General features: G+C 36.2%; 2 protein-coding genes across 2 annotated transcripts in view; one reads left to right on the top strand and one right to left on the bottom strand.

Annotated features, from left to right (window-relative positions):
* Positions 1 to 22,672, bottom strand: part of LOC149076782 (uncharacterized) — a 53,064-nt gene extending 30,392 nt beyond the window's left edge. The window contains exon 1 of the mRNA XM_089244452.1: positions 22,333 to 22,672. The gene's annotated coding sequence lies outside the window, so the exon portion shown is untranslated. The remainder of the gene's footprint in view (positions 1 to 22,332) is intronic.
* A 4-nt stretch (positions 22,673 to 22,676) lies between these two features.
* The window catches only part of lft (Limb expression 1 family member lowfat), a 115,148-nt gene continuing 113,852 nt past the window's right edge, over positions 22,677 to 23,972 (top strand). The window contains exon 1 of the mRNA XM_089244453.1: positions 22,677 to 23,123. Coding sequence (XP_089100579.1) covers positions 22,928 to 23,123 — 196 coding nt within the window. The 5' untranslated portion in view covers positions 22,677 to 22,927. The remainder of the gene's footprint in view (positions 23,124 to 23,972) is intronic.

Below are 23,972 nucleotides of genomic sequence, written 5' to 3'. Positions count from 1 at the left end.
ATGGTTTTTTATAGATTTTGCCCTATTTGTTGAAATCAAGCCATTCAATAAACTTAAGAATAGTTTAAAATCAAATTATGAAAGTTTTAAAAAGGTGGTTCCATACTGAGGACACCGCACACCTAGAGCAATGAGATACACCAAGTGACGTCAGTGTGAAACCACCTCTCGGAGACGAAGCGACCTTGTTTTTTTCTTCATTTTCTCCCCTCTTTCTTGTTTACTAGAAAATGGGTGACAGCAGCAATGGTGTTGAAACATCTCAGATGTGTATTTGTGGTGGAAATTTTGGGGGTTAGAATGGAAGACACAACATATGTTATTTTTTTGTCCCACACATAACCATTCTTTCATTCTAGTGATTTTAGAGCAGCTTTTTCTTTTGACGACTACTTTCTATGCTCTCTCTACTGCTTTGATTTTATTTTCTGGAATTTATTTCGCTTTGAGTCCCCCCCCCCCCCCTCCTCCACAACCGATTATTGGGTTTTTTATTACTTTTATTGGTGGTGAAATGCCTATAAAATTCCTAAGTACAGTTGAAGCAATGTTATACTAATTTCAGAGCTTCTCTGTGATCTGGAGTCTAATGCATCTCATGATACACCAGATAAAGAAAATAAAACAAAGCTTACTGCATGGATTATCACGAAAATGATGCTAATGTATACACTGCCCAAAGCCTGGATCCTCCCGACAATTTCATATGGTTCAGGAGAAAAAACCAAAATCCAGATTTCAAGGAAGAAGTGGGACCATCTCAGTAGATTCTACCAATGCCGGATACATCGCCAATCTTGATGTTCTTATTGTTTTTTTCAGTGCCACTGATGGAAAATTTGACATTTCGAATAAATTTATATGCCACTCAAGAAGGAAAATTTACACTGCCATCTCATTGAAAAAGATTTACCACCTATCAATATGCTTATGTTGATCATTTTGGCCTACAAAATCGGTAGAAAGGGAATTTTCAAACAAAATGTTGCTTTTCTTGCATTACACCCTAGGGAAGCTTTCAGTGTTCTAGGTGTGCGGTGTCCCCACTGTGCGACCACCTGTTGTTCGCTGGATTTTGATGAAAATAAAATAATAGTTGCAAAACATATTTATATGAGTCCTATGTATCAAGTATATGAAGTTATTTCGGCCAAAAAAATTTTTTTTTATATAGTGCCCCTCAAAGGGTTAAAATTTTAAAAGGATGGATCGATAGAATCTTCAAGACCTTCGTCGAACACCTGCTTCTTGATTTAGTGTCTAGAAAACAGCAACAACAACACTCTTCATCGCAACGTCGTAAAACTATTTTATTACGTGCCATAATCGTCATTAAATGTTGATATTTTGCAGCATTTATCTCAACATTATACCATGTTTAGAAGAGGCGGAAAAAGGTTTTCGTGAACTTTTTCTCGAACCAACATGAAAATAACGATGTAAATCACGCTTTTGATGTGTCTTCATTCTAAAAAAATATATACCAACACGTAATTAAACAAAGTTGTTATGCGAAGGCATAAAAGGATATGACAGCATGAAAGAGTATGAGGTCTTTCTGGAATGTAAGAGAAAATATTGGGAATTTTTTTTATTAAATGATAATCATAAGAAAAATTACATTTTTTTTTTAAATTTTTAAAACTTGTCGTTAAAGCAAATGAAAGAGAATTCCCAGGGACTTTTATTAAAGCCGACATGTGTGTTAAAATTCAATTTATAGACTAATTCAGATTTTGAAGGGGGAGAAAAAGCAATTTTAAAGATGAAAGCCTTTCTAAGTGGTAAATTCATTCATGTTTCGAGGCAATTTAATTTCATTTTCTTATATGTAAAGAGTAATCAGAAGACTTTAGATGCTGATGAGTAGCTTCTTACCAGCTTTGACTTTAATAGACATTTGCATAGAATAGCAAATATTATGTACTATTCGGCTTCTTCTACATGTAAAGCCATGTAGTACAGCCAGGGAAAGGATTCTTGAGCTATGGGTCGCGACTCAGACTTGATTTGTAACTTCCCGGATGGGCCGTACAAATCCACTTGTATACCGTATTCCCCGTATTAGACGGCATGCCGGGAAACAGCCAGAGGGAAACCAGCATGTCGGGAAATTCGCCAAAGATTCTGAAAATTTCTTGAATATCTTTATTCTAGAAATCGATTGAATTGTGGCTGAATGCATATTGAGCATTTTATTGAGCCTCGCTTCTCACGGCATGCCGGACCTCCAACATTCAAAAAGCTGGGGTGCCCCTTCAGTTTTACGGCATGCCGGCTAATTTGGGGGATACGGAAGGCAGAGGTTCTTCCTGGATCACAACCAAGAATTGATTCGCAAGAATTGACTCCAAGGGGACTCGCGAAAATTCACTTACAGTCAGGGATTCTTGAGCTGTGGGTCCCACCCACAGCCTCTGCGACTTTATTCGCAGGGGCTTCCGAGATGGACCGTACGAATCCCCTTACATAGACAGGGATTCTTTTCCTACATGTGAAAAACGCGCCACAGATGAGTCTATTGGTCTATTTCATGGAAGCAATGCATTGCTGATTTAATAATAATAATAATAATTTATTGAGGAGAAAAAAAGAGAGAAAAGAAAAAATACAATACATATACGTGCAATATTCTACTCAAGGGATCGCTTGATCCGTCCAGAGTATACAAACAAATATTTCTGTGGTGGCAAACACTTTCATATAATAGCAAGTACAAACAAGATATATAAACAGACACAAATATTACTGAGGCCTTGCTGTGACAACGCTGTATACTGAGGGCTAAGAAGTACCTTCCTATTATAGTAAAAGATTAATATAATTAATAATTAGTTTTTGAAAGCTCTTAATTCTTTTTCATATTTTATTTCATTTGGCGGATTATTAAAATATAATGGAGCCAAATATATAAAAATTGCTTTTGGGTTAATGTTTTTTTAGATTGTATAATATATATTGAAAACCTCGACGACATGTGTTTGTTGGGCATTGCCTGATTTCAAACCAAGTAGGATTTTTATAAATAAACATTACACTTCGGTATATATATAGTTTTCAATGTTAAATCTATAGTCTGATTTATAATTATAGGCAGATTGTGTAGGGTTACGAAAGGAAATAATATTTATAGTTTTTTTCAGGGAATATATTAAAACATTCAAGTTCGACTCTTAATCACCTGCCCAAACACATATAGCATACTGGATAAGTGAGTAGGAACAAGCAAAATGAAGCGTATGAATAAATTGAGGAGATGTAATATTTTTCAAGCAATATAAACGAACATTCATGTATTTTATTTTGTTACTAAGTGTAGTTGCATGAGAGTTCCATTTCAAATTTTTGTTTAAATTTGCAGTCTTTTCTATGTTGCTCATAATAAACTTTTCTTCTAATTCTCAGACTAATACGTAGTATGACGGCTATAGTGTGCCTTTTTTATTGCAGCCTTAGAAGAACAACACTTTCTGCGTGAGAGACATGTGGATCCAGGAATATATGGTAGCAGGTGCAGCTACAGCAATTACTGATCGAATTTTACGTTCTTATTTCTTGATAGTAGAGAGAGCAGCAAAACCGTAGACTTGCCGTAATAACGGAAAACCGTAGCAATATGCTAACCTGCAACATTTAAAGCAATAGTCTTGCATAAATATTTTCAGAAGCACCAGAAAACCTTTAAGAAGGATTTCTTAAACGTTTATTTAACACATAAAACTTATGTTTCGTTCCGATACGAGAATTATTACCTCAACAGTGTTTTTGAAAAATCTGGGAAAGAGTATTAAAAATTTAATTAATTTTAATTAATTAAGTTAATTAAATGTAAAAAATGTAAATTAATTAAATTTAATTTAATTAATTAAATTCCAACTGCCAGGGGGGGGGGGTTAATACTAAATTCTGTAGCTTTCGATGTAGAGTTGGAAGAGTATGGAACAGATTGCCACCAGATCTCGTATGTTCATCCACATATCACAGATTTTGTTACACTGTCAGCGCTTCTGACCCCTCATAATTTTTAACGTGCTATGAATTTTAGTTCATGATATAGAGTTTTATTGGTGTGTATATGCTTATATCATTATATGCTGTATTCTTTTTTTATTTTTTTTAACCTACTGGTGTCATTTTTTTAAGAGTTTTTACCCCTTTGTCTGAATTTCTTGTGTGTAATCTTTTTATTGTTTTCACTGATATTGAGCCTTTTTCTTATCAGTTGTACTGATTATTTTAATTTGAAATAACATTAAATGCCTTTTTAAATTTATATATAAGCCATACAGCCAATCCTCGGTAGTGCGTCACCCGGGTAACGCGTCAATCTGCTTACTGGGTCACTTTTTGGAAATGCCAGTTGCCCTCTATGGAGTTCTGTTATTAAACTCCTGATAATACGTCACCCATTTCGCTTAATGAGTCACTTTTGTGAAAGCACCCTTTCGAAAATTACCATTCAAATCGGAAACTCTTCGTACAATATACACGATAAGTTCAACGTTCACTCTTATACCACTGAAAGCTTTTTGATAGATTCTTTCAACATTGGTTTACGGGAATTTTTTTTTCTTGGCGAATTGCGGTTCTTGGTCAACTTTTACTGAAAAAGTGTCCACGGCAGAAATTCGCCGGTACTTTTTTTAGAGAGAGATAAAAAAAAAAACGTTGATTTTAAAAAGCTCAATATTTTTGTCGGTTTTTTGGCGATTTAAACAAATCTTAGCTGGACGATTATCAGGCATCTGTAACCCTGTGTTCACGCTATTGTCACAGAATGCTCTTCAAATTTAAAAAGAGCTCGTTTTTCACCTTTAAAGACAAAGTAAGATTATAGTGGAGGAATATGAAAAAAAAAATCTACCTATTAAGAAAATTTGCATCGGGACTGGAAACTACAACAGACAGTCTTCCAATTTCTAGCTTCTTTGGAGAAAAGGATAGCTTCTTCAACTTCTAGTTCCACACAAACAAAACTCGCCAATGTTTTTTCAGCGAAGAATATATTTTTTTAATTATCCAAAAAAAGGACGAGATCTTTGACTGTCAGGTAACCTGCTGCTCGGGCGACCGCCAGATGCTCCTCTTCCACCAGAAAAATACGTTGAGGGACTCCAGTAGCGCCTCGAGGATGTGCATCGAATCACTAGAGACAGGATCAACATCGGCTCCGAAAAGATGAAGAACCGCTACTATGCGAAGGTCACGACTTCAAAGAAAAAGACCTCGTCTGTCTCTGGAACCAGAAGCTCCGGAAAGGACTTTGCCAGAAACTCCAAACATCATGGGAAGGACCCTACAGAATCGTGAAGAAACTGAACGATGTGGTAATTTGGATTCAAAAGACTCCATCGTCAAAATGCAAGGTGGTTCACCTAAACAGGCTGGCTCCTTACCACAGTGAATGACAAAATGCGACCCACCGACTTGAAGATTGGATTGTCGGGACGAAGAATTTTAAAAAGGTGGGGGGGGGGGGGTCAGTGTTACGAAAATTAGGTCTTTTCGCAATTTATTAAGAACACCTCAAACTTGGAAATCAAACAAATGTCCTGTTGCTAAAAGAGAAATGCAACACCTAACATCCGGAAGATTAATTTTCTGTCCGTCCGGTGGCGCCGCCAACTTGGAAACTGTAAAATGGAGTTTTCTGGAACATTCGTTTTTCTCGAAGATTCGACCGTACCTATAAATGATGAGGCGATCACAATGAGGCTTTTTGGATCACGTGACGTTCCCTCTTTCTTGTGGGACATACAAGGTAACCAATATGGCGACTTACTGTGCGACTTATGAAAGAAACAAATCTAAATTAAAAAAACAAAATTATTCGTTTTTTTTCTTTTTAATTTGAGCTAGATATTTCGAAATTTTTTTTAAAGTTCAAGTTATCGATCTGCCTGTTTTTCCTTCAAAAAATGATTAAAGCTGCGGAATTTCTTCAATGTATTTTATATGGACCCATAATTAATTTCAAAACATCCTAAACTATATAGATTGAGATGCAATTGGATAATATAAGACAATAAGGAGACATAAATTCTCATTTTTGCGCTTGAGAAGATATAAATAAAAAGTTGATATCAGTGTTATTGCATGGATATCCACCTCAAAAGTGGAGGGGGGGAGGTAATTTTCTGGGCTTCGTATCTCTAAGCGAACTCAATATTTCGAAAATCAAAAATTCAATTCAATTTTTAAAATTATTGATGTAGCGGAAAACCCCACTAAATTTTTGCATTTCTACTCTAAAATCGGCAGTTTTGACATCAATGATCTGATTTTGACGAAGGTTCTGATCTGATGATTTCTGACGAAGGTTTTAACAATTGGCTGTTGCGAAGATATATTTTGGAAAGAGAGAAAATTCAGCGGCCCCTGCGGAGAATCGAACCAACGCCCTAGACCACTAGACTACAGAGGCACGGAATCTCTCAATCTTTCCTAGGAGCTCGTGTACACTGAAAGGGACCGATTCGGTCCCCAGTTGTTAAAACCTTCGGTTCTCAACCTCTCTTTCTTCTCCCACCACCAGTGTAATGCGACTTACCTACCCGCAATCCCTTGGATAATGCGTTTTCTACCTGTTACAAAATGCAATTTTTTTTCTGTAATAATTATATTAATCATCATCCATTAATTAATTTCTATGTGAGTGAATTTTTTTACTTAATATTCAATGCCTTTTTCGATTATGAACAATATTTAATTTTAGTTTTATTAATTTTTCTTTATTTGAAAATTAATTGAAAAACAAAACTAAAAAAAAAAATGTTTCTAGCTATTGACGTTTTTCTTGAGTAATGTGCGTTCACGACATTATCAAATCTAAGCACAACATGCTAATACCAAGAGGTACCAGTGTAAGCAAACCACGGAATAGTTTAGGTCAGTGGTTCTCACCCTTTTTTTCCTTCCCGCACCCCCAGAGCAATGTGACTTACTTTCCCGCAGCCCCTTGGATAATATGTTTCTTATCTATTAGAAAATTCAGTTTTTTCTGTAATTGATTACATTAACTATACAATAGTTAATTTCTGTGAACTCTTTTACTTATTGTTTAGCGTCTTTTCGGCTTGGCAAATATTTAATTTTGGCTTCATTTTTAAAAAGAAATTAATTTAAACTAAACACTATTTTTTAACATTTTACTTTAGATTTGGAAAAAGATTCATTGAATAGTTCTTCACTTATTTATTCCAGCCGTGACAACTGTAAGTTAATGTTTCTGATGAATACACTTACTGAAATATTAAACACTTTACTGAATTTTTTGAGGTTTTTCCTGAGTCGTGTGTGCACGACAGTATCAAATCTAAGCATAACATGCTAATAACATCAGGTACCAGTGTAAGAAAACCACGAAATAGTTTAGGTAAATAATGGTATTTTTTCTCAACCAAAATAGAAAACAAGTAGTATTTGCTAAACGAAAAAAAACTTTTGCAACACAAAATTTGTACGACACATTTCTACGAATAGAAGTTAGAAGATAAGGCATCAAAATATTGATATGATTCCCTTTTTTTTAATGAATTGAAAATTCCATCATCATTTTTATTTTCTTGAATAATCAGCAACATGATGTAATTTTTTTTCCATCTTGCACCCACAAAAATTCTCTCCCGCACTACGGGTGTGGATACCTCCGGTAAAGAACCACTGTTCTAACTTGTGGTTACGTTAGGACAAAGTTACCAGATTTATCGTCGATTCCTCAAAATAGAGATCATCCGAATTTGTCACCCAAAGATTGTTAGTGAAGGGTTAAAAGAATTCGAACCCCGTCGGCAGCACAGTGGTGCACTTGTCTCCTGTTTGAAAAGTCTCTCTGCAGAGCAAGCGTAGATATCGGGGGGGGGGGGGGGAAAGGCGATCGTCCCTTCCTAGAGCCGAATATAAAAGAGAAATGTCTGTCCCGTAAAATACGGGATGATCCGATGCACCTACACAATAAGTCGTTTTTCGATGCACATCGCCATGGATCGCCTGTCTCCGTTCCATTCGCAGCTGAAGGTGTCTGCCTCCACTCTAAATCATTAGCTCAACACTGAAAACGCTTTTTCCTAGAAGAGACAATCCCGACCTTACGAGATAATTGGATTGATAATCCCCTATATCGGAGAAAAGGCGGGGCTATGTCTGGTTTTCTGTAATATCATCTATAACCTCAGGGTCAAAGCCCTCGAAATTTCTGGATGCAAAGCAATCTGTCCACAATTCTTTCAAAACTGAATTCATATTTCCTTGAGTCTCACTTGCAGCCAATCAGTATAATCAATTCCTACGTCGCCGTATCTATCACCAATGAGTAGTTTAACATCGTCCCCCATAGTTCCGACCCTGGTGGGTTCCGACACCATCGATTTTTGATATGTAATTATTATTTAAATTGTATAAATTTAAATAATAATTAATTATTAATTATTTTTAATTGTATATTGTTTTCGTATGTGTTTACTAACATCTGCACATTTTTCAAGTTTCCACTCAATTCATTGCCCACTTTTACTTCATTACCTCTTTACGTACAACTTCGAATGAAAAAAAAAGTACGAAATATTCTGATTTATAAAAGTAAGAAAAACGGCATACCTTATATATATATATATATATAAATATAACAAACATAATTATTCATTTTTATTCATATCGGAAAAAACTATTTTTCACAAAAGTAATTTTTGTTTTACAGCATCTCATATTATCATTTACTTTCTATTGAATCTTGTTCTAGTGATCTTTCTCACTGAGCTGTCGTTTTTGCATTCGTACTTATCTGACTTCAAAGGTGGACAAAACACAGATGTACAGGGTGTCCTGTAAGTACTAACGCGGCCTTCATCTCATCAACCGTCCGTCGTAGAGGTATAGTTTCAATGTACAAAATGAGCAAAAGGCGTTTAAAAATTACCCTGTGCCAGTTTTGAGGGTGAAAATACAATGTGTGTAACAAAATAAAAAAAAATCTAAATTTTTATTCGGTCCTCCGGTTTTTTAGAAGTCTAACCCTCTAACTTCTAATTAGAAAGTTGTTGCCCTGACTCTCTTTCCTGAAACCAAAAAAAAAAAAATCTTTCTATTCATTGAGGTATTTGAATTCAAAATTCGGAGAAAACTTTGAAAAGAACAGTATGAATGAGGAAAAGTCCGTTACTCTTTTCTTTGTTTCATAACTTTTCTCCGATTTTTTAATTGAAACAATTTAGCGAATATTGCACTTAAAAACATGGAATTTTTCTGTTGGCCTAAAGAGAGCAACAACTTTCTAATTGGAAGTTAGAAGACAAGGGGACCGTGTTAGAAAATTTGGATATTTTTATTTTGTGACACACTGTATTTTCACTCGCCAAACTGGTACAGAGTAGTTTTTGAACACCTTTTGAGCATTTTTTAAACTGGAATCATACCTTTACGACGGACGGTTGATGAGATAAAGGCCGCATTAGCACTTACGGGACACCCTGTATATATATATATATATATCTCACTTGTAGGACTTTCAAAAAGATTAAAAGAGCTTTAGGCGATATTTCTTCGAAGAGCAAATATGATTTTAGTTCATATCATACAAATATAAAATATTTTCTCTCTACAGCAGTGTGTGTGAACAGACAACCATCTTGTTCTTTCAATTAAACTCACGAAATTCTTTCAGGCATTCCATTCGTACTGTGTATATGGAAAAAAAAAATTATTCAGTTTAATATCATTATAAACTGTCAACACTCAGAACATCGGTATCAATCTTTGAGGAATTATGAAGTATGCGAGCAGGACATCCAACTTCAATAATAGTCTCATTTATAATTCATTTCCAAACGGGCTAAAATGGAAAAAATTGCCGAGCACAGGTTTATATCCATCAGACAACTCCCATTCAAACCCAAATATCATGAGCGGAGATGGGGGGGGGGGGGGACAGGGGGCATTTCTCCCCAGCGTCGAGGGGGAGTCGACTTATCTAATGTCTATGTGTATATATGAATTGAAATCATCATCATAATCGTGCCCCCCCCCCAAGCAATAATGACCGTGCCTCTCTCCCTCAGACTTTCAAGTTTATATCCGCCTATGTATGCCTGGTATTATTCGTGTGATCGGGGCTACAACGGTTCAAAATGGATTCGGTGGCCTTTGGTTACATACAATATTAACAAGACCAAAATATAGCAGTGAAATAATCAATTTCTAGCATAATATCTAACGTAGCTAAAAGTTAAAATGAAAAAAAGAAAGAATTTTGAAAATAATTCTATTTCATTGCATGCAAACAAAGGCCGAGACAAAAATGCATCCACAGGACGAAAAATAGCGAAAAATCGGGACATCTGACCACCCTAGAACAGATCTGCTGCAATTCTTAGTTTAAAATTTTGACATTAGATGACGCTACATGTTGGCGGTAAATCCGGGTTTGAAGAAAGGCAAGTTTCGATAATAAGATGTAGATGGAGCTTGTGCATCGAGGTTTTATTACTGGAGGAAGCATCTAATCACCGTGACGGCAGCTACATCAAATGCAAGGAAATCACGTGACACGGTGAAAACAAAGTTCGTTTGCCCATTGAAATGTTCAGTTCGGTCTCTAATATTGGGTTTTAAAGATTAAAAAAAAAAGGATAGAGAACTCATCTGTATATAAAGATGACAAAAGATTTAATATTTATTTCATTAATACTGGAATAATTTCTTTCTTTAATGCTGTAATAATTTCTCTTTCATCAGTTCTTGAAAATTTTCCTTCATTAATTCTGAAATAATTGCTTTCATCAATTCTGGATTTTTTTCTTCCATTAATGCTGGAATTATTTCTTTCACTGATTCTGAAATTATATCTCATTAATTCTGGAATTACCGCTTTCATTAATTTTGGAATTACCACTTTCATCAATCTGAAATTATCTTTAATTAATGTTGAAATTATCTTTAATTAATTCCTGAAATTATCTTTAATTAATGCTGAAATTATCTTTAATTAATGCTGAAATTAATTCAGAGCTTCATAAAGCTTGAAATGGCCTGTTGATTCATGGGCTGGATAAGAGGTATTTGGTGGCGGGAACTTTACTCTGATGAAATATAATTCTTAATTAACCAAATTCTGTGGAATTTTTTTTTTTGTAACCGCAAACCTCTAAAATATGCCTCCTTTGGGATTTAGGCCGTTTTGTGTGTTTGTAAAGCGAGATTAGTTCGTAAACCGAATCCTTTCAAGTTGTTCATAAAACGAGATAGGGCAACAACTTTTTTAATTGGGTTTTTGAACACAAGGTGTCCGTATAAAAAGTTAACATTTTTGTTTTTTAATAACTGCACAAACTCTTGCAACAGGAATGACACGCTATTTGAATAATTTTTTTAATTGGAAGTATGCCTTTAGGATCAACGGTTCGTCAGTATAATACCATATGTGCCCAGTAAGTTATATGCACCCTATATAATCACAGCACATAGTTTTATACGAAAAGAAGTACCAAAAGTTCCTGAGTTGAGAGAAAAACTAGTCCTAAACGATACTATTAAATGTGTAGGAGAGTATAAGAATGGGAATAGAGACTATGAAAGTTTGATGAAAGATTTTTTTACAAAACTTGGAGAAAAAACCAACCAATAAGCCTATCGGTTACATTAGAGCAACTGCAACCAATGCGGTTATTGATTGCACTTTTCAAGTTTTGTAAAAGATCGTTTATCACAAACTTTTATAGTGTGATCGCAGCCTTAGGGCTAAAATAGAAAATACAGCAATACCTCGACTCTTAATAGGTGGTGTTGCTCTGAGTTCGACTCACCTATAGGCCTCCGCATGAAGCTCGTCACGTCACTGAAGAATGCCATTTCAACTTTTGCCATTGGATATAGCAGGTCGACGCATGCGATATCTTTACCTTTTTTGCGGTATATCCAATGGTAATAGGAAAAATGGCCTTCTTCATTGACGTCACAAGCTTCGTGCGGAGGCCTTGTTCTATAGGTGGTGTTGCTCAGAGCCGCCCTTAGGGGGTGAGCGACAGGTGCGGTTGAACCAGGCTTCCGGTTTTTTTTTGGGGGGGGGGGAACGCACTAACGATACTAATAATTTCTTTCTTAAATTCTGAATTTTCATCAATTCTATAACTATGCATTTTTATCTGCAACAGTCATCTTCATTCACCATTTTAAGTGAAGATTACAAATTCGAATAAGCTTCGTTGGAAAGAAACAGGACAATTGTTTAAAGTCGGAAAGGAAAAAAATACAGCAATGTCCCGTAAAATACGGGAACAAATCATGCTGTATAACTTAGAGGTCCGTAGAATAATCTCAGATATTTTGCTGGTCCTTGGATTCAGAAAGGTTGAGAAACGCTGATCTAGAAAGAAATAATTCTGGTTATATTCCTTTCACACACACAAAAAGTCTGAATCTTCATCAATTCAGGAATTACTTTTTTCACGAATTCTGAATTTTCATCGATTCTGGAATTCTGAAAAAAAACATGTTTTGCTTATTTTCATTTCATGTGGATTTTGATTTTTCAACAACTTTTAATTTCTCTTCCATTAGGTCCTAATTTCAATTGGTTTTTGAATTATTTCTTTCATCAATTCAAAATTTTCTTCGATATTCCAACTTTTCATTAATTTTTTTGTTGATTTCTATTTAGTTGTGTCTACGCATATGTTTTTTTCCTTGTATGGATATTTTTCAGCATTCCTGTATATTTTGTAATAATGTATCAATTTTTGGATGCCGATTTCCCTCTCCCACGGAATATATTGTTCCGGATAATGCCTCTCATACAAGTCCTTGAAATGAGCAGAGGATGAAACAATTTGCAGGACATCACAGATTTATTTAGAACAGCTATTTACACGTATTTACAAGCAGCGCCTTGACAACACACTAAATAGAGAGCTTCTGATATGATACTGTCGTTAGGTATGGCATACGCACGCCAGAGAGCTAGCTCTTCTCCACGTAACTGAATTTGTCATCTTTTTTGTTCCTCCTTCGCGGCGCTTTTATACAGAGGGAAAGAAACCTTCCAGAATATTCTCCACGATTCTCGCGAGATCTTTACACCCTTTGTGCTATGACGTCGCCAAATCATTGATTCTGTCGTTAGGTTTGTTGCCAAGTTGGTGATATTTACAGAGATGCCAAATTTTTTCATTTTACATACGGTAATGACTATTTACATGTGAAAAATGATAAGTGATAAATAATTATATATAATATAATACATCACATAATGAGTGATAAATAAGATACTATTTACATAATTTTTGTAACAATATAAAATCGGGGCTACGGGCCCCAAAATTGTTAAGACACGCATCTGGCCCCGCTATTATTTTCGTACCGGGGCTACACGTCTGGTAAGGGTGGCCCTGGTTCTAATGTAAGTTCAAATGTGCCGCGGGATAAAAAAAAAAAAGGGTAAAAAACACTGCGTTAGAGAGTGTGGCATACGAAAGATTTTTGGCCTTGAAATTGGTATGGGTAGGTAAAATGTTGGCCTCCACTGAGCTAAACGATGCAGCGAAAGGTTAATAACATCATTACAAGAATCTCCGGTCATTAAATCTACATTTTTCTTTGTTTTGTGTGTCAAAGAAAATAATGTAAGAAAACAAACTTTTCATACTCGGGACGAGACATTCATTCAATGAGAAATCTCTTAAGATGAGAGAGAGAGAAAAATATCTTTCTCGAATCGCGCAATTATATAGTTTCAATGAAGTTGTTCAGAATTCGCTGTTCATCATTAATCGTCTACATCCAGTCGTTTTTTTTCCCACCCTTTCTTATACCTTGCGGTACACCTAAACTAGTTGAAAGTCAGCGGAACACTTTGAAATAAATACCGCAACATGATGCTATGCTTTACACCATAGTTTAAAGTTTACTAGGAAAAACTCATAATAGGTATAGAAAGTATGTAAAATTATATTTTTGAAAATGATTTTGACATAGGCCTAAGATGATGTGAGATTAGGTCTGTTGCTGTAAAATGCCAGCACAATATTTTTTTCCAATTTTAATGAATTTTTAAAAATTGGTGTAAAGTAACCCATGGGAGCTGGGCTGCCCTTATCGGACGCGGGGCCCCGGTGCGAAAATAATAGCGGGGCCAGAGGTGTCTTAATGCTTAATTTCGAGCCCCCTCCCCCTTGTCCCCGATTCATATATTCTGTGGTAGAGGGGAATGGGCACCAAAAAATTTATACATTGTTACAAAATACAGTCCACGCCGCTTGATGTGATCACATCTGGGTTTCTGAGAACAATAACAGATTAATAACTATATCCGAAAAAATTCCGGGTTTAAGTACACGATACGTTACCCAGATTCCCTTGTGAAAGTCTTTCGGCCGAGGAACTGTGAATGTGGTCAGTTGAAAGGAACTGACCAAAAACTGTTTAAAGGGTTTTTTTTTACCTTACGCATTCTTTCTCTATAGGAAAGCCATTGAAGAAACAGCACTACACGTACATGGAGGGAGCCTCTTGACCTCTTACATAGTTTTGCAAATTAGTAACGATAATTTATAGGAAAAACATGAGTCTGGTTCAACCTCAGCTTCAAAAAAAGATCGAAATAGGGAAAAAAGAACAAAAATTTCTACGAGAAGAACAAATGATAAAGTAAACCGAAATCCTGATAACAATAAAGGAATTATACATTTTATGATATTGGTACGTTTCGCACTTCGCTAAAGTGATAACAATATCCGAGTGATAACATTATCCATGATTTTAATGAACGGCGTCGACATACAGGAAAAATGTCAATACAAAAAAATTTATATACTATAGATACAACAGTTAAATGTAAATAAACAAAAAAAAACAATTACTGTAAGTTTCGAACTGAAAAAAATTCTAAATTAATGAAAGAAATAATTCCAAAACCACTGAAAATTGGGATCTAATGAAAGAAATTGTCCAAGAACTAATGAAAATTGAGAATCGATTAATTGGGAATGAGAAAAATAATTAACAGAGATAATTCCAACACCTAAGTAAATTCAGACTAAATGAAAAAAAAACAATACATTTTTAGAAAATTTTCGTAATAAATGGAAGAACTGATGAAAATGCAGAATTCCAGAATTATTTCTTTCTAGATCATATTGTAGAATCAAGTAGTTACTTCTTTCTAGATGAAAATGTAGATTTCTAGAATGGATGAAAATGTAGATTTCTAGAATGGATGAAAATGTAGATTTCTAGAATGGATGAAAATGTAGATTTCTAGAATGGATGAAAATGTAGATTTCTAGAATGGATGAAAATGTAGATTTCTAGTTTGATCATTTTTGTCGCACCACGGTCATTTTCTGCACACGAGGGCTAATTAGACCGGGACCTACAATTTATTGCCGATTCCGAACGGCAGGCTTGTTTTTTATACTCGTCGAGAGGTTGGTGCGCTAACCCCTCGATGGGGGACTCCCTGCGGTAGCAATTTTTTGCTGCAGTCAAGTCGCCGTTTTTTTGTTGTACCTCTGTGTCAGGAAAGTTTTCTGACAAGGACGAACCGGGTATCGAACTCGCGACACCTCTAAACATCCTTTGGTACTTTAGGCGAGTATCTTATCGACCGGGCTACCGCACCCGTAGATTTCTAGAATGGATGAAAATTCAGAATTTATGAAATAAATAATTCCAGTAATAATGAAAACATTATGGGAAAATTTTGGGAATATCTCGTAAGGGGCCGTTCAAGTAGTACGTCATAATCGATGGGGGGGGGGGGGGGTTTCAGATTTGCTGACTTTTGATGACAACGGGGGAGGGGGGGGGGTTTGGATAATGCTTACGTCATCAACCACCCTTTATGAAAAAATGAGTTAGGATTCAGAGGGGCTGAGCTGATGACGAAATTTTGCTGACAAGGGGGGGGGGAGGGGGTCAAAAATGGCTAAAAATTTGCTTACGTAATACTTGAACGGCCCCTAACATACGAGCCATATATTATTCTTTATTTGTTACTGCCAAAGCCGGAAGTGCGGCCAATTCGAGAAATGGACGAGAGTTTTGCCCAAAGTACGGTTTGTAGAAATGATTCAGGCTTCGGCCGACCAATCCACGAAGTGGCTGGATATTCCTCGCAAATGTTCGATGGGCGGGTGTAAGGTGGTCTGCACCCAAATTCATTTTTTTTTTTCATTGCTAACGTGAGATACATGGCTAAAGTAGTAGTACCTGCATTGGATTAGATCCATGGGACGAGAGAGAGAGGGAAAAAAAAAGAGAAATTTGAGGGGAAAAAACACACTATAAATAACAATAATAGACATATAGCTTTTTTTGTCAAATTTTGGGAAAATTAAATAATTACTGCATCTCGTTACAGCGATATGATGGGTTGCCATAGATAACGTGGACATAATTATCATGAGAAAATTAATCTAATGACTATGACCCCGAATCATGAATTTTCTTTTCGGGATTTGGCCAGCCAGTTCACGAAGTGACTGGAGATCCCTGGCCAAAGTCGGACATTGGCAGCGTCAATTTGCAAAGAGATCGGCCAATTCACGACCTGACCGATTTCGGGCGTTGGCAGTAACACACACAAATTTCTGTCCCACGAGCAGCAGAAATACATCATATTTGACCCACGGACCGAAAAGGTTATGCACCCCTGCTCTATAGGAAACTACATTTAGTTTATTTCAACATGAGCGATACCAAAATACTGCCGCATTCCTTAATTCGTATCATCTTGAATCAGTTATGCTATGCATCATTAGTTTCCCCCGCTCCCTACCCTTATTCTTCGAAAAGGTTATACTCATGCTGTAGTGAGCGCAAGTTTCCACGCAATCACATTCTTTACCTGTTCAGCATGAATAAATTGTGGGTTGTTTGTGTAGTTTTTTGGCTGCTATCACAGAGATGCGAGAGTTTTTTTCCTCCCGATTTAGGAAAAGTGGCCGGGGATGAGCTGACCCACCGACGTCTTGTAGAGGTGGCCCCGTGGAACCGGAGGTGGTTCCAACATTATTTTTTGAAAAAATCTGGCTACAAAGGGAGTTGGCTGTCTCTAAAGGAGTCATTGTAATTACATGAGTTGTGTGTGTGCCCATTCGCATCAGACGGAGAGAAAAGGCTCAAAATATCCACTCTTAACTTCAAGTATGTAGGAACGTGTGCGGAAAAATTTTCGCCAACAATTCACTGCCGGAAAATCCCCCGCCAACAGTTCATCGACAAAGTGACCATAGTGAACGAGTGAATGAGGAGGTGAGTGAGTCCCTCATGTGGTTTTTCACTCACTCCGTCACTCACCCATTTTCTTTCTTTCAAACCGAGCAGAACTTCGGTCTGTGGCCATGGGCAATTTACTACCGGTTAAGTTGTGCCAGAAATGCGAGTACGCGTGCACCAAAAAGTCCGATTTCGTATATGTGTATATATTGTATTTCGTATATATTGTGCGTGAATTTATTATACTACAGAAATGAAGTGTAATGGTTGAACATTTGTATCGTTGTTCACTCACCCACTGACTTGATCACTCACACGGTCACTGACTCCATTAATCATTCACTCACTCATCCTCCCGTAATAACTCCCACGACTTTCCAGTATTAAAGCAGCGGCTTATACAGGGCGCATTGCTAACGTGGGGTATGAGATTTTACTGGCGAAGCGTTGGTCCTAGAGGTATGCTTCCAATTAGAAAAACGTTTTCAAATAACCTGTAGTACTCAGATATGGCATTCATGTTGCAAGGAATTGTATAGTTATTAATACATAAAAATTAACTTTTTATACAGTCCCCATGTGCCCTAAAACCCGATTGGAAAGTTCTTGCCCTGTCTCTCCTGATGACAAAAAAAGAAAAAAATATCCATGCTTCTACATGCAATATTCACTGAGATATCCGAAATCGAAAAATGAAGAAAAGTTGGGAAAAAGATCTAAATGCAGAAAAAACCGTTTTACCCGCATTTAACGCTGTTTTTTTTGTAAATTTCCTCCGTTTTTCGAATCCGGATACCTCAGTGAATATTGCATTTGGAAACTTTTTTTTCTTCTTTTGTTGGTATCAGGACAGACAGGGCAACAACTTACTAACTGGGTTTTGGGGCACACGGGGACTGAATGAAAAGTTCTTTTTATATTTTAATAACTACACAATCCCTTGCAACGCGAATGAAGTATCTGAGTACTACATAATTTGGAAACTTTTTATAATTGGAAGCATATGTATATACCTCTAGAATCAGCCAGTAAAAAAACGCCTTAACCCCGGTTTGCTATTTACCCTGTATAAGGTGTCCCAAATTGTTTGCACAGTGGATATCTATGAAACTGTTGACTTAAGAAACATACTTTTAATCACAAAATTTTTCAAACGAAGTGCGGTTACTGAAAATGTCTTGAATTTTCCAAGGGGTCGTACACATCAAAAAATGAAAAAATAGAAAATAACCTTTTCTATAGAGAGAGAAAGAGAGAGAGCGAGCCTGTGTGCTAAAACTTCCAATTCGTGAAACGTAAAAATGCTGCTCTAAAAAGTAATTTACAAAAAAATCGCATATTTTTAAACGCAATATCAACGGCGACTTTTGACTTTGACGTTTTCAGCATTTACCGCCAATGATTAAGGATCATCAAAGTGGTCAATTGACCATTGAAAATTGGCCATTCAATTTATAAAAACTCTGCGATTGTCAAAATATGTAATTTTTTTTAATCGTAAATAAAAAAAAGGATATACTCATTCTATTTGTGTATAGTCCCTCAAAATGTTGAGCCAATGAAAACTTGCCAACACAGCTTGTTTGCAGATAAACATTTCATTTAGAAATATGACTTTTTTTGCAAATGACTTTTCAGAGTGCGATCTACATTTCAATAATTGGAAGTTTTATCCCACGGAGACTATAAAAAGTTAATTTCTTCATTTTTGTTAGGGTGCGGTAGCCCAGGTAGAGAAGATATTCGCCTAAAGTACCAAAGGATGTTTACAGGTGTCACAACTTGTATCGGGTACCCGGTTCGTGCTAGTCAGAAACTTTCCTGACAAACAGGGTGCAACAGAAACGGCGACATGACCACAGGAAAAAGATCGCTGCCGCAGGGAGTCCCACATCGAAGGGTAGGCACACCAGCCTCTCGGTGAATATAAAAAAGGCTGCCGTTCGGAATCGGCAATAAATTGTAGGTAACAGTCTAATTTACCCTTGTGTGCAGAAAATGACAGTGGTACGTTATGTACAAGACACTTCAGAAATAAAGGGTCTTTATAATTAAAGTTCCACTTTGAAATGGCCATGAAAGAAAAACTAATAGGCAAAATGCTATCAAACTGGGTAATAGTTCACAGGAGGTCATGGGATTAAATTTTCCACAGGAAAAAAAGTTTTACCACCATCGGGGAACGGCTCTGTATGCAATATTGTTAAACGAAATAAGACATGAAGGCATCGGTTTAAAGTGTTTTCAATCGTTTCTAAAACGTGTTACAAAGCATGTTCAATGTGGCGTCCACCATTTTCTGAAAGCAGTTTAAATCGCATTACTCTTAGCATATCAGGAGGAATGTCATGAACATATTGGTATATCGCATTTTTCAATTCCGCCAAAACCCTACAAACAGTTTCATTTTAGAAACGGTTAAAAACATTTTAAACCAATGTCTTCATGTCTTATTTCGTTTAACAATATTGCATACAGCGCCATTCCCCGCTGGTGGTGAATTTTTTAACTATTTTTTATTTTTTTTGCGGGAAATTGAATCCCACGACTTCTAGTAGTTTTCCTTTTCTGGCCATTTCAAAGTGGAACGTTAATTATAAAGGCCATGTATTATGATATTTTAAGTAACTGCAAGTAATTTGGAAACTTTTTTTATAACTGAAAGTACGTTTTTAACGTCAACGGTTGCAGAGATATCCATAGGCGGAGATAGACTAGGAAGTCTGGGAGGTGGGGGGCGGGGGCACTATGATGATGATATCAATTCATATATGCATATATACATTAGATCAGTCAACTTCACCTTTGACGCTGGGTGGGGGGAGCTTTTTTCTTACTTGAAGGAATTGTAATAAATTTCTCAAACGAAAATTTTGTATGCTTTTATTTTTATTACGGTTAAAAAATATTTTTCTACTTCAGGATTCTTTTCATAAACACTAAATTTCTAATCCTCCCTCCGGCCATTTATTGGATGCGGCTTTTTTACCGGAAACTACGGTAGTTTTTTTCAGGCCGTACATTACAATTGACGGTGTCAGGCCGTCAATTGTACATTAAATTGTCGTATTTTTATAAAAGTATGTACTAGTTTCACAGACAATCCGGCTAGTTCTTAACCTTTTTTTTTCAGCAGCGACCCAAAATCAAGAACACGACCAATTTAGCGACTCATCGGTTTATTTCGACTTAAAAAATGGTTATTAAAATTTAATAAGCATTTTTTTAAAACAAGCAAAACAAGCAATATTTCTATTGAGGGTGATTTCTTTTATTTCATTATAAGCAATATTTAGGTATATTAAATATTCAAAATATTTATTTTTCAAAATTTTTGAAACCAGTCGGGGGGTGGGGGGATGTCTCTCTAAACGGATGGGCTAACGAGGCCTCAGTCAGTGCTTCCGAATCAAGCAGGGACCCAAAATTATTGCAAGCTTGTTTTTAATTCTGAAATTTATTTCTTTCATAATTTCTGAATTTTTAGTAATTCTGGAATAATATCTTCTGATTTTTCATCAATTCTGGAATTATTAATTTCATAATTTATGAATTTTTATCAGCTCTGGTATTATTCTTCTCATTGTTTTTCAGTTATTTCTTTCAGCAATTCTGGAAATTTTTTCCTGATTTCTGGAAACGTTTTCATTATTTTTATAAATGTGAAGTGTGTATTTCTTTCATTAATTTCGTCAAGTCTCGTTGATCAATAACATTTATTAATTTCTGTTTAGGATATTCATGATTTTCACAGATATTTTCCAGCATCTCTGCATTCGGTAATAATTTTATGCCTTTTGAATGCTGACATCCCTTCTCCTCCACAAAAAATATCATAAATAAGGAGACCCTCCCCACCCAAACCTCAAAGGGTTCTTTAAACGTGCATTACTGCAGCCAGTTTGAAGATAAAAATTAAGAAAAAATAAAGGTCTCGCATTCTTTCTATTTTATGTTTCGAATTAGCTGGTAGATGTTCCAATTAACGACGACAATACTTTGTTTGTTGCAGAGCATATGTGACCGTGATTTGGCTCATGTGTTATAAAATGTTTTATGCATTCGTTTTTTTTTTAAATAAGAATTTTAAACTTGCAATAAGAATTTTTTTTTTTAGGCCGGGATTACAATATAAAAATATCCTGGCTTTGCTATAGTTTGAATCAAAAAAGAAGGCAGTTATACATTTGGGAAATAATATTACTTCAATACATATATTTTATGTGATTTTTGGGGCTCTGTACGTCCGCTTTAAGGCCGTGTTTATGCAGTGCAATTTGAAGTAGATTTTTTGAAATCATTTTTACGGCTTTTAACACGCGCCATTTACGATATAAAAAATCATCAGTTCGAAAGAAAAATCATGCATTTAAGGGTTAAAAGTGTCTGTATTGCAGCTCAGGCTACCGAAACTATTAAAACGCCGCTGATACCCGCTGCACAACAAATGCGTTCATAACGGGAATGTATTATACATAGATTTTTTGTACGACCTAGAACCCCTGCTCTAACTTATATCATTTAAATTGCTTATGATTCAAAATGAAAGATTATTTAAAAAATTCAAATGTAAACCGTTTTTTTTTTACGGTCACCCATCTTTTAAGGACGAATTGTTTCGTCCCACCAGTGTCCCCAATACAGGAGTTCCAATGTACGTAATAGTAAAGGAATTCCATTTCTGAATTCGATAAAATAAAATAAAAAAAATAAAAAGGAAGTGAAAAATGAAATTTCTTCTGTTAAAAAAAGAAAATTGTTCTCGAGCACAAACGATCTTTTTGCCTCTTTTCTGTCAACTGCTCATTTTTTCACTTTTGTTTGTTATTTTCAGGCGGTGTCTGGTTAGAATGTGATTTGATTCCCTTCCCTCTCTCCCTTCACCATTTTCTGTCTGTGTATGAAGATGGACAGGTGGGGGGGGGGGCAAGAAAATAAAATAAAATAAGAAATATCTTCTCGGATCTTCCCTCCCCATCCTTGAGTCAGAGTAATATACTGACTGGTAAGGTGCATTTTCGTCCGCGACTGACTCTCTACCCCAAGCGCGTCGACCTCGTCTCTCTCTCTCTCCGCAAGGTGGGCATAAGAAAAGAAAAAAAATAAGAAAAACTTTTATATACGTACGTATACCTATATATTTTTTTGTTGTTGGCTGTAGGCGCCACCTATAATATCTCTGCCGGCGCGGAAAACTTTTTTGTTGTGTGTGTTTGGTCCGTCAGAGAGAAGAGTGTAAAAGAAGCACCGGATCTTCCTTTGGGAGGACGACGGAGTTTTTCCTTCCTCTTTAAAAAGCACTCGACGGACGGACGCTGTTATCAATAATCAAGCAGCAGCTGAGTGAGAAGAGAAACCTTTTCTTTCTTCTCCGGGTCTTCGTAACATTCACCAACAACAAAAGAGAAGAAAGTCTGCTGTGTGTGATCCATCGACGTGGCTCTGGTAAGGAAGCACGTGTCTTCTTGGAGAATTATCGCCGTCCAAACATTAACAGAACGACCTACAGACACTTCGACAAGTTCAGTTTCGAAAATTCCATTTTGCTTCCAGTTCTGAAATTATTTGTTTGTTTTTGTCTCGACTCGTTAAAAAAGAAAAGAGAGGAAAGGTTCTCTCCGTTTCGTTGTGCCAGTTTGGGATTATACGTTGGGGAATTGATTTTGTTCGTTCGTCGTTGTTGTTGTTGTTGTTGTTGTCGGTCGGGACGTGCATCGCAATCATGACGTCCAACATGCCGAGAACGGGGCCACCACCGGCACATTTGCATACAAAAACGAAAGCCCCTCCAGCACCACCGGCGAGAAGAACCAATTCTACCGGCTCAGTGTCGGACGCTAGAGCCAAGACCATTCTCAAGGAGGCCGTCGATGCTGTCGTCAACAGTTTCGCTAAACACACGCAAGGATATGGGAGAGGTGAGTCACATATATATAGTACTTTGGTCATTTGATAATACAGTAGAATTTTATTATAACGGACTGTTAACCCTCTCTATGGCCTCGTGTATAGTTGAATATACAGTAGAACCTCATTACACGGACAGTTTAAAAAATTAATAATTATTATAAAGAATGCTTGTGCGTTTATCTGATGAGTTTAAAATTCGTTTTAAGCATTTAGAAAAGTATCAAGTCGTTTAAAAAATCATTTCAGAGCATGCGATTAAACATTGATCGTTGTGTTGTTTTGGGTAAACATGGACGCGCTGCATGACTCATACCACTCACGGGCCAAAAAAATTAAGATTGATACAGTGTATACGTACACATCTTTTTCAATTCAACTCATGTTGAAGGTTGTTTTTATTTGATTTATAATAAACACTTTTTATTGATAAATACTTTAATTGATGTACACCCTATTGCGATGCACCCTTAGAAGAATCATGTCATAAACCGGACTTTCCTTAAAATGGGCAGCTTTTAGCCATCTATTCCTTTGTAATGAGATTATATTGTACATAACCTTCAATGTTGTATATAACGTTCAATGGCTCTCGTTTTTATTCAACGGTGTTGTTTTAGTGCAATTATACAATACGCCACGTTTTACATGTTTAACAGTCGGGTTTGTTTTTGTGAATTCAATATATGGATGTTTTTCATCAATCCTAAAAATGAATTTATGTTTTTTAAAGTTGATTTCTCTGGAATTTTCTTCAATGGAACACTTTCCCCTTTGCCCCTTACTTTTCATCTGCTGAAAATGTGAAGAAAACCTACTTCATTAAAAAAGATATGCCATTTTATAAGGGGTTTAGCGAT

Source organism: Pholcus phalangioides, unplaced genomic scaffold, assembly GCF_987345545.1.
Source record: "Pholcus phalangioides strain wild (caught in Gottingen) unplaced genomic scaffold, Ppha-v1.0 ptg000015l_1, whole genome shotgun sequence".
Taxonomy (NCBI): Eukaryota; Metazoa; Arthropoda; class Arachnida; order Araneae; family Pholcidae; genus Pholcus; species Pholcus phalangioides.
The sequence above is the reverse complement of the archived record's forward strand: the minus strand, read 5'-3'. Positions and strand labels throughout refer to the sequence as shown.